We start from the raw sequence: 11,496 nt of genomic DNA on the forward strand, positions 1-11,496 counted from the left end.
CTTCATCCAAAATGAGAAATTGGGAACCAACGTCATTATTAAGCAATCACTCTACCCTACGATGATAAGAAAGACAGCTACTTCGAACTTAGACAAACATTTCTCAGTAATAAAAGGTAGACCATGACAAGGCACACCCAGCTATATTTAATATGAATGATAGGCAATACGGTAACAATTTACACAGTTTTAAGTGCACTTTTCAATTGCTTTTTTACATGTAGTAGAGTGGGGTAAGATGGTCCATATTTTCATCCTTTATCGTCCCATTTGTGCTAATGGTATCCCATAGTATATCGTATAGTAATATGAGCAGAAAAAGTATAAAGGAATAATAGAAAGGTAAATATAAAGTAATACCTGTAGATTCTGTATATAACACCCATGTTTATACATTAAAGGTAATAGGGTAAACCATTTTCTCTTAAATAGTGATTAAAAAACTTCAGGGTAAAAATGGTGATTCTTCATGGTGTGCTCTATTGCGCCACCATGCGGTGAATACTGAAGAGTTAAAAAATCCAATAAGAAAAAGAATAAAAATATAAGAAATCATGAGAAGAAAAAATTGATGGCGAGCGAAAAATCCTCTCCTCTCAGTTGGTGTGACAGTTTTACCAGATAATACGTTGGAAATGAGCTTTTTATCAGCTTTAGGTGCAAAGAGAGCTATGTATTTTACTCGGACCAGTTCGTCGTTTCGGACTACAAAGTATTTATCCGGGATTTGTCCTCCTTCACTACCCTTGATGTAGGAGCGATGTTTGGAAGACTTTTGGGAAGAACAAGGATCAGAAGAGCGATTCCGGAGGTTGGAGTCCTTGGAGTCCTCCTTTACCGCTTCCACGGAGCATTTTACATCCGGATGGTTAATCAACTCACAAAGAGCAACACAACTTATTGAGTCGCCAAAGAAGCTGTTGGACCAAGCTGTGCCTGTTGGACTAAATGGTGCGGATACTTTGAAGCTACTGGAGAGGTAGATCCCTTCTCCAAAGAGTGTAACCTAGAATGCAAATATAATCATTTTTATCAGGCATATTTTGGGTTTACTACAGTAATTTCCACAGTAATTTTTAAATATAGCCAATATGAAAAAAAATCAAATTGCTCTACTCTGTGTAAACAGCAAAGTATAGGTTAGTGATATTTTGTTAAGAGTAGATATATTTTTAACTTAGCACTGCTGTTTACAAAACCTTTGTAGCAATAGTATCTTATTATATGGCATTTGAATTCCCCCCGAGTTGCATCTTAACCCATAATGAACTCTCTTTCAGTCCTTTTATAATAACTTACCTTGTTCAAGTTATTTCGCAACCCGTTATGCAATATTGAATGAAAGTTTTCGACCCTACTTCCATGGTAAGCGTACATTAAAGAATGTTCTTCTGCAAGTTGCTGAAACTTCTCACTTTTCTTGTCGTTATAAACAACTTTGAAAAGATAGTCTGGAGCGTGGGGTGGATCAATGTCTGCTGTCAATTCGGTGAACTTTTGGAACTGTAAATAAAGGAAAGATTTTATTTTGTCTCCTCGAACTAATGAAAGTTGAAAGCAAAAAAATTGGGAATTCACATGAGTTGTTATAACAAGATAAATGAGAAGTAAAATGTATTTAATTAAATGGGTGACAATTACACAACTCCAATGCTTTAGGGTTATGCGAAGAAGGGTTTATAAAACAAGATCTAAATTTCCCTGTTTGTATAAATTGATCAGTTACTTATTTGGCAGAATCACCCCTCAATCAAGTAGCATGATTTCTTTAACAATTGTATTAATTGTTTAGTGTTACCACCCCCTAACAGACATAAAGAGATTAACTTTGAAAGTATATTACAGATACATGCATATATAAAAACCTGCTATGTTTTTTACCTCTTTATTATCAGCAAGTGTGAGATGAAACGTCTTTGGGTTGATGACCCACTTTAATAATTGGATGGACTTTGGATTAATATGATCTGTATTGTTCCATTGTATCTTGTGCAAAGCAGGTAATTTGGTTGCTGTCTTTATCTGAGAAGAAAAGGGGATTAAAACGTTGTGAAAATAGAAAGAGGTAGTTTTTAAATATTTACCAAATCATCAAACGCTTTTTCTTGATCTTCATTTACAAAGAAAGGTGGAAACGGTCTTAACAAACTGTCTCTTTTATAGTTAAGTGCAGCAGAAACACATAAACTATACAGAAAGTCACAGGACACAATGTCCATATTTCTAACACCTAGATCAAAGAAAATCATGAATTGGTACTAAATTAAACGAGTTTCGACACAAAAACGATTTTTAAATGAGGTTTTTAAATGAATGGTAACACCAACTGGCAACTATATTAAAATACAATGAAATTTTCCTACAATAAAAATCCACACAAATTAAAATCTAAATCATTAAATAAACAAATAATAGATATGCCATGCTACAGCAGATTATTCAAACTAATGACTGCTAACCAAACAAATGATTTTAGAATAAAAACAGATATATATGTGAAAATCCTTACTGAGTAAATTAAGTACAATTATTCACATAATCTCTAAATTTTTATACAGATCTCTACTGCATAGTGCTTAAACACAGTTATACCGCTGTATGTGATATATTATCACATTGATGTACAGTGGTTATAAGTATTAACACTGTATAATGTACAATTTACCTAAACATTAATTAAAAACTGATATACTGTTAAATTCACCACTCTTATGAAAAGGGTGTAAAATTACTTAGGGCAATGATATAATTGAACATCGTTGTGCTGTGAATTAAACATTTAATTCTGATGTTTTCGTTGCAAGAATTTATCATCAGTGACATTACAAAGTTGCTTATATTGATCAGCAGACACAAAATACTTTGACATGGCAGCTTTAAATTCATTTAACGGACACATCACATCACTACAACCAGGCAGGACTTGATCCTTATTCTGGTACAATGTTTTCACATAATGACTCTTATCAGTAGTTGATTCATACAGTTCAAATGTAATGTTAGCACCATATGGCGGCCATTTTGAATCATTTATATTCAGAGTATGAAGCAGGGGTATGAGAGTTGTGTCATGGCCAGAAAACAGCATTAACTTATGTTTTTCTTCTCCCTTTATTTTTGCATCCATGTTTTCCAGCAGTTTGACAAGTAAAGGACCAGATGCAAGTTTAAGACTTATGTCTCTGGAATTATAAAACACATTGTTACGGTTGGAGTAAAACATTTTAAATTCACTGTGAAGATGCCATGAATTGATTGTCATACTTTTTTCACATAAAATAGATAACTTTTTTTCGCATAAAATAGATAAACAAATGTCTTATCTGCAGACTGGTGCAGTTATAACTTTTAAGTTTTTAAAATTTGCCACGCCCACGAACTTAGAGTTTAGGTTTTTGTATAACTTGTATGCTGTAGTCTTTATGAGTGAATTTGTAAATTAAATGATCCATGCTTGAAACTGCTTCCAAGTAATGTCAATTTGTCTATGGTAAATACAAGTCTTTAATATATACAAATGCATACAGCTGAAAGGGAATGTATCATTTAATTACACAAGTTTGTAGGTGATGTCATGTCAAACACCTAAAAGTCCTAGCTGTCTGAACTGCTACCAATCTAAAAATCATAATGACTCTTGGCACACCTTGATTCTCCATGGCCAGCAAACACATAATCCATGATACGAACAGAAACTTCATCCAAATGTTCAAGTACATCAGGTACATTAAACTCGGGAGGAAGCATGTTATGGAACTTGTGTACAAACAAACAGTCGCGTAATGTGACCAAGTGTACGTTGTATTCCAGTGATATGTTTAATCTACGCTGTATGTCTTCTCTCTGAAAATGGGAAATATGTGAATAAATTTAAATGTTTCGATATGATAATATAGGGAAATTGGTTATAGGTCTATACCATTTCGGCACTATCTCATTACCAGGAAAAATGTTTTAATGTATTTTTGTTATGTAATTAAGGTTTTAAAGTCCTAACTACATAGTGACTACATTTGTCCAGTTATTTACAATTTAAACAAAAAAATTGCCATTAATACTTACAATTTCTTTAAATCCTTTGATTAAATCTGGATTTTTCCACACCCATCTGTTCAACTGAACAATGTAGTTACAAACTTGAAAGTTGGGATATAAGATCTCAGATTTGGATGCAGCAACGTGAATTGGGAAAGCTGTTTGCTGCTCAGGAAACAGACCTAAGAAATATTGGTCATAACATATGGTTACTTCATCACTTGTTAGCCTAAAGTAGTGTATAGTATTAATAACCTTTTTTTTTAATTTTATGACATGGGTATTAAATATCATATCTAAAAATTAACATACGAGTATCCTTCACCTAATACCGCTTTTCCTTATATTACATTACTTAAAGAGAAAAAGCCAATGACTATAGTAAAAATAGTACATGTTTATTTATTTTGATAGTGTACTGTTGTGTAAAAAACAAGTTTTACCAGCAAGAACGCATCTCACAGAATCAACAGTCCTTTGTATGGCAGTTGATCTTGCATATACATCAGATTCATCTTCAATAAACTTTACATTTGACATATAACGTGCTTGCAACTGCTGACCAAGTTGATAGAGTTGTTCAGCTCCTACTCCTGTTAGTAAGCCATGGTTATCTGTACCATAGTTACCAATGGTGAGCTTCAATTTAACTGTTTCTTCATCTAAACCAACTGTTTGGTATGGAATTATAGTATGTTTTGGATGCTTCATTTGTTCCTCTGTGTATTCAATCTTTGGCAAATATTCGGGGGATAATAATGGAGTCCGTGCACCATGACGAAAAACAACTTGGACCAACTTAAGTCGAAATTTCTCATCTGCCTGTTTAAGGCATTGGACTTGACCATTTATTGAATTTTTCTTCCAATACATATAACTGTGAAATGCAACAGTAGCAGAACTGAACGCAAAAATTTGCTTTGACAACGCCATTTGCATTGCCTTTGTGAATAGTACCTATTTATCCTGCTATAACTTGAATGTCATATATCTTTGGCACTAGTGAAGAAGACTCGGTACATAGCACTAGCAGAATAGGGTATTGGGAAGTTGGAGGTTGGTGGTTAGATAATAAGGTAGGGGAGGATTCTTCATGGTGCTAGTGAAGAATCTTCACCCCCACCTTATTTACCAAACACTAACCCCTAGGTTAGGGGGTTAGGTGTTGATGGTTAGGGGGTTAGTGGTTAGCAAATAAGGGGGGGGGGGAGACTCTTCACTAGCATCTTCTTCACTATATCTTCAAATATTTATAACTTAAATAATATTCGTTACATATTTAGGATATACAGACTGAACAGGAACAGACACTTTTACTTACATTGTCCACAGTTATACATTTGTTACTCGTTAATGTCTGTTATACTCTTGTAAAACTGTAATATCAGTGATAACTTTGCCATGAATAACTTAATACTAAATGTTTATAATCAATCAACGTTTGATTATCTACCTATTAACAAAATAGCGAAACCACGAACCGTGATTGAGATTTGTCTGACGTTTCACATTTTCCTCCGAAGCTAAAAAAAGTACCGAAATTGAAAACAGATCTCCCTAAAGAGATATAACGTTGTTTTAGGGGCTTGAAGTGCATGTTTTCGTTAGTGGTATTTAAATATTTGTTTACAGTGATACTGTTTTAGTTTTCATTTACTAATACGGTTATACGTTTATTTCTATGAAGTAACAATTAAGATTTACACGTCACTTTAAAGAATTTGTATTGTAAAACGTATAATTCAATGAATTGCACTGTTTGTAATCCAAGTAAAATATGTTTGCCGCGGGATAATTTCCTGGTTTAGGCATAAATAACCTATCTCGAAGTAAAGATTAAGAGCCCACAAAGATGCCTCCGAAACGGAAAGTGGGCTCAAAACCAAATGAGAGCAAAAATGATCCAAAACCCGAAATACCTCAGATTTTCCTAGCAACCGAAAGTAGCAGCGATGTACCGCAATTTTCGGTTCAAGTTGATGATCATGACGTTGAGGCGTCTACCAATAACCTCACGAACAATATGGTTATAGCATCGGAACCAACTGTTAGCTATCTCGCTATGAACATGGACCCGGGTCTCGTCCGGAGAAAAAGTCAGCAGTTCGAAGCAAATATTAAAGCAGAAGAAGAAGAACACGTAAGAGAGGCGTTAGAAAAGGAACGAAAACAGGTCGAGAAGCTCGTATCATCCCGTTCAGTTACACAAGGGAGTATTTCCAGCGCCATGCATTTGCACCCAGATAAGTCGTCTTTTAGACGGGGCGTGACGGGCTCAATGTCGATTCCAATGAATAAAATGTCCCTGAAACTTTACGGTAGTGAAAAAGCAGTGATTGAAGAACAGGAACGTCTGAAAAAGGCCGGAAGCTGGATTATTCACCCTTACAGTAATTTTCGGTTTATATGGGACTCGTTCACTTTGGTTTTATTGCTGGTCAACATCATTTTAATCCCGGTTATCATTTCTTTCTGGAAGGACGACGATTCTGCTTGGTTGCCATTTAAAGTAAGTGTCATCATGTTCCCAATATATACTTGTTCTTTTGACACCACTTAACGCTTTTAAATGTTAGTTACAACAATTTCACCAAAGGCTGTATCGAAGTATTTGACAGAAAAACTGCATTTAGATCCAAACCATGCTTTTCCGTGTATACCGTAATATAAATATCGCGTCAACACCTAACGATTTCAGAACTCTCGTGCCCTCTCCAAACTACACGTAACATCATCGTTTCTGACTTAAAATCGATTAGGCAGGCTAAGCCTGAACGATTGAAATAAAGTCCTTGTAAAAACACGAATACGACCTTCTAATACAAAAAACAGACGGCTGCAGTAAATTGCATATAGCACTCTATAGTCTACTCTATATGATATTTAAAACCGTTCTTGTGGAGCACTTAATTGATTGGTATCAATCGCTTCTAACACTCTGTGGGCATTTTATCGGATTTTGTGATAACCAATATTGGATTATTGACAAGAAGACGTATTATTTTACAGTTTTAAATGTAATAAAACCGGCAAACCGGGCTTGAGACCACCCGAGTTTTGTATGGTGTATATAGATCATACCGAAATTACGATTTTATGGCCATATAGAAAGAATGTGGTAAAATTGCGCCGACGTAATAAATCGAACAACTTAGACGTCATTGACGCTTTTGAATGTGGAAAATGTAAGATATTAATTTTGTTTTCCAGGCCGTTTCCGACACATGGTTCCTGACCGATATTATTATCAATTTTCGGACTGGAATTGTAATTGATGGGCCAGACAGTGAAGTGATTTTGGATCCGAAACAAATACGAATGATGTACCTTAAAACTTGGTTTACCATTGACCTTGTCTCAACTTTTCCTTTCGATCTGGTTTTTACAATAATCGTAAGTATAGACTCGTAGTATACATTATTTAAAAGCTTGGACAGAAATGTGAATACATTTGTATGCATTGATTTAATAAAGATAATCGATGAATGAAAAAAGTGATTCCAACTAAGTCAATATAACTGAAAACATAATATTCCAATTATAATTACTTTTTTCCACAGGACGGGGCCTCCTCAATGGCAGAGACGGGCCTCAAAGCTCTTAGCTTGCTCAGATTCGCGAAAATTCTCGCTCTGTTGCGCCTCCTGCGGCTGTCGAGGTTCATCCGGTACATGAAACAATGGGAGGAGGTGACGTCACGATACTTTTGGATATTTTATGACACCTAACATTTAAATTTACGAGAAAACATGTAAAATCTTTTTCTACGAGCAATCTTTTTAGCCAATTTCTCGATTTTACGATATTATTTGTCTACTGGCAAATGTTTCAAGTTGCGTATGCCTGTAAAATTTCTACAGATATTCAATTTCCAATACGAGATGGCGCTTGCTTTCGCTCGAATATTCAATCTTATTATGCTAATGTTGTTTATTTGTCATTTCAATGGCTGTCTCCAATACATGGTTCCTATGTTTCTCGACTTTCCGGAGAAAACGTGGGTTCGAGACCGTAATCTTCATGTAAGTTTGTCAATCAATATAAACCAACCCTATTTAAAACTATACTAAGTATGTTACTAAAATTTATCGCTAATTTAAAATCATATTAGTAACTCATTGTATAGTATGGTTGGGAAAGACGGGACAATTTTAGCACATAATATCTAAATATCCTGATCGTGTTTTGAATAATTAACAATGATCTATGGCAGTCGGTTTTAAAATTCTTTGAATGTTCTTTGTTTACTACCAAATGAAACGAAAATAGAATCAAAAGGAGTCCCATCTTTCCCCAACCTACTATACGTTATGTTATACACGGCTACATAATTTAGTGCGTGTTATATATGAACCACATAATATAGTTTTTAACATACGTCCGCGTAAAACATTCGTACCCTGGATCACCTAATGCACAATAATACAAATTTTCAGTTGAGCAACGTTACGATTTGGGAGCGATACTCGTGGTCAGTATTCAAGTCCACCAGCCATATGCTTTGCATTGGATACGGTTTGTTCCCTCCTCAAGGCTTAGTTGATGTATGGGTGACATATGTTAGCATGTGTTCTGGTGCAATGTGCTTTGCTCTCTTTATTGGCAACGCAACCTCTTTGATTCAATCCATGGACGCATCGAAAAGGGCTTACAAGGAAAAGGTAACTTTCGTCAATAGAATATTGATTTGCGGTGTGTAATGAACGACTCCACAAGAGAAGTACATTGGAATCGAAACATATCCATAGATTCCGTAAATGCATCTGATATGACAACATTTTCTAGATCAGTTATATACCTATGGGAATTCCTTTTTTATATTGTTCTCACTTGTTTAAAGTTATTGATGAATTGGTTTTATGTCATATATTGCTTCCATACGTGCTGGTAACTTGCAAGCGGGCACGGGCGTGTGAAACAGAACATCTGTGTTATAACGACTGTCGTTGCCCGCCACACCAGGGTAAATATGAAACATTCATTTATTCAACAATATATATTAGGATGAACATATAAATAAAAGCTTCCAAGCTTCCCAAAAGATTTTCACTTGACGCCTAAACTTATTTTGGTGACAGAACTTTAAAGTCACTAAACCCTAACTCAAACCATATCTCTAAGTACATGCAAGTGAAGGAATACATGCAATTCCGCAAACTACCTTCTGGCTTACGTCACCGGATCTCAGATTATTATGAGAACCGATTCCAAGGAAAAATGTTTGACGAAGAACGGATTCTGACAGAATTGAACCATAACTTGAGAGACGAGGTAATTGGTACCAATTCATCTTTCAACAGTTGGTATATAGTACAGGGCTACGAAATCTTTATTATAAAGTGTTAACAACCAAGCTAATGGGTCTGGTTTTTGTTGTTTCGCATATCTGTAAATTCGTTTCGACTGTCGAACGATTTTTCCGCTTTTATCCATAGTTTTGGATAATAAAGGAAACAGATATCTCTGAAATAACGCCATTGCCTACAGAAATATGGCAGAAATACGGTTCAAAACCTATTAACCCCCAATGCCTATACATTTAAGCAGGCGAGACTCACTTGTTATATATTTATACAGTAACAACTTTAAATAATCATGTATAAACCATACTGATGCACTCACAGGTAATACAATACAACTGCAAAGATTTGGTCGACCAAGTTCCATTTTTCAACGAAGCTGACCCAAGTTTCGTGGCCGCAATGTTGGGAAAGCTTAACTTTGAAGTTTTTCTCAATGATGAAGTTATTGTCAAGGTACAGCGAGTTTATTGTTAAAACCAGTGACTAAGTAATATTGTATAGTACTGTGGGGCACGATGTGATTTTCTTAGCACCTATGTCCCATGCTTCTGGATCGTGTTTAAAGTAAAAGTGGTATTTTTAATATCTTTGAATATTCTTTGGTTATTACCAAATGGGACGAGAAAAAAGAATAAAAACATGTCCCATCTTACCCTTCCTACTACACCTGTTCAGCTTGCGTACCGACTTTAGGTGGCTGTACACAGTATCCGGCATGCGAATTCGCTTGCGAAGTCTTAGGAAAACCCATTACCGAGTTCCGCATGCGGCAGCGAAATCCGGACAAAACAGACAAAACGGACGAATTCCGGATACTGTGTACAGCCACCTTAATACAGTCGTCTTCAACAGAATGACAAAGTTTGTTGCACATGTTTAAAAAGTACATTGCTTATATGTTATACATTATTACTGTTTATTGCAATAACGTATTGGGTCTATTTTCATATAGGAGGGAACAGAAGGTAAGAAGATGTATTTTATCAACCGAGGTACAGTCACGATCAAGTCCGCCCAGCATAAAATTGAACAGAGCTTATCTGATGGATGTTATTTCGGAGAAATAGCGTTACTACAGGTATGGTAGTGGAATTAAAATACATGGTGGGGTGAGATGGGACATATATGGGAGATAATCTTTTTTTTCTCTTTCCTCGTCCCGTTTGATAGTAAACAAAGAACATTTAAAGAGTTGTAAAATCATATCCTCACGACTCCGATAGACCATTGTTAATTGTTTAAAACACGATCAGGATATTTGGATATTATGTGCTAAAGGTATCCCATCTTCATTGTTTGTATTGAAATACAGTAGGACGGGATAAGATGGCACATATATGATTGGGTCCCTGCGATATGCCATCTTACCCCACAGTAATACATTCGTGGTTTTGTGTTGGAATGACGTATTTTTTCAGCAAAACCTACGACGAGTTGCAAGCGTGACAGCCGAGACGTATTGCTACCTATACTCACTGTCTGTAGATGATTTCAACGAAGTTCTGAAGGAATTTCCAAGACAGCGAGCCAAGTTACAGCATGTTGCACAAGCTAGATTGAAAGGTACGAATATGTATGTCATTTATTTACCCTTGCAAGGCTGTCGGTATAACACGGGTATTCTGTTACATAAAAGTACATTTTAAGCCAAGCGATAATTTTAACTTAAGGTCCCAATACTAATGTATATATAAAACTTGTTTGCCAGTTTCAGTAAGTGTTTTTTAGCAGCAACTTGTTTTTACCAAAACAGATAATACCGCTCAAGATTCTTTCACGTCTACATGTTCTATAATACCGCTAGATGGTCCCCGCGAGCGCAGCCAACCTGGAAGCAGCAACCTTAGTGAAATAACCGAGGAATCATCGGGAATGTTAGACGATTACAACAAGTCTGCTAAAAAGAAATAAGCACGCCTATTGTTAAGTGTAAATTTGTGAATACAGAATATACAAAACAGTCTGTGTGGTTTATGTTTCTATACTGGGTTCAACTCGTTTTAACCGTATGTGCCTAACATTTCCGATAAACCAATCTGTTTATAATTAAAGATCTGTACTAAAACGTATCTTTGCCATGATTTTGACGTCGTTTACTGGATCAAACACCCGGCAGAGAGTAAACAGTGATGCGAAGTAAGGGTGTATTGCTTTGACC

The 11,496-nt window shown here is 35.6% G+C and overlaps 3 protein-coding genes across 3 annotated transcripts; 1 reads left to right on the forward strand and 2 right to left on the reverse strand.

The window, feature by feature from the left end:
• Window positions 1-126: 126 nt before the first annotated feature.
• On the reverse strand, window positions 127-2,249 carry LOC149737051 (protein mono-ADP-ribosyltransferase PARP16-like). The gene is made up of 4 exons (XM_089875983.1): window positions 2,085-2,249; window positions 1,882-2,022; window positions 1,300-1,503; window positions 127-1,006 (listed from the first exon to the last, which is right to left on the reverse strand). The coding sequence occupies exons 1-4, from the start codon at window positions 2,247-2,249 to the stop codon at window positions 446-448; spliced, it is 1,071 nt and encodes a 356-aa protein (XP_089732109.1). The 3' UTR covers window positions 127-445.
• On the reverse strand, window positions 2,231-5,080 carry LOC149737052 (lysophosphatidic acid phosphatase type 6-like). Its single transcript, XM_089875980.1, has 4 exons — window positions 4,479-5,080; window positions 4,063-4,217; window positions 3,647-3,843; window positions 2,231-3,182 (listed from the first exon to the last, which is right to left on the reverse strand). The coding sequence occupies exons 1-4, from the start codon at window positions 4,972-4,974 to the stop codon at window positions 2,780-2,782; spliced, it is 1,251 nt and encodes a 416-aa protein (XP_089732106.1). The 5' UTR covers window positions 4,975-5,080; the 3' UTR covers window positions 2,231-2,779.
• A 97-nt stretch (window positions 5,081-5,177) lies between these two features.
• LOC149737053 (potassium/sodium hyperpolarization-activated cyclic nucleotide-gated channel 2-like) lies at window positions 5,178-11,301 on the forward strand. The gene is made up of 10 exons (XM_089875961.1): window positions 5,178-6,544; window positions 7,246-7,428; window positions 7,596-7,724; window positions 7,896-8,057; window positions 8,472-8,696; window positions 9,157-9,306; window positions 9,660-9,791; window positions 10,291-10,416; window positions 10,757-10,901; window positions 11,092-11,301. The coding sequence occupies exons 1-10, from the start codon at window positions 5,888-5,890 to the stop codon at window positions 11,247-11,249; spliced, it is 2,067 nt and encodes a 688-aa protein (XP_089732087.1). The 5' UTR covers window positions 5,178-5,887; the 3' UTR covers window positions 11,250-11,301.
• The last annotated feature ends 195 nt before the right edge of the window (window positions 11,302-11,496 follow it).

This window comes from Ciona robusta, chromosome 4, assembly GCF_009617815.1.
Source record: "Ciona robusta chromosome 4, ASM961781v2".
NCBI classification, from domain to species: Eukaryota; Metazoa; Chordata; class Ascidiacea; order Phlebobranchia; family Cionidae; genus Ciona; species Ciona robusta.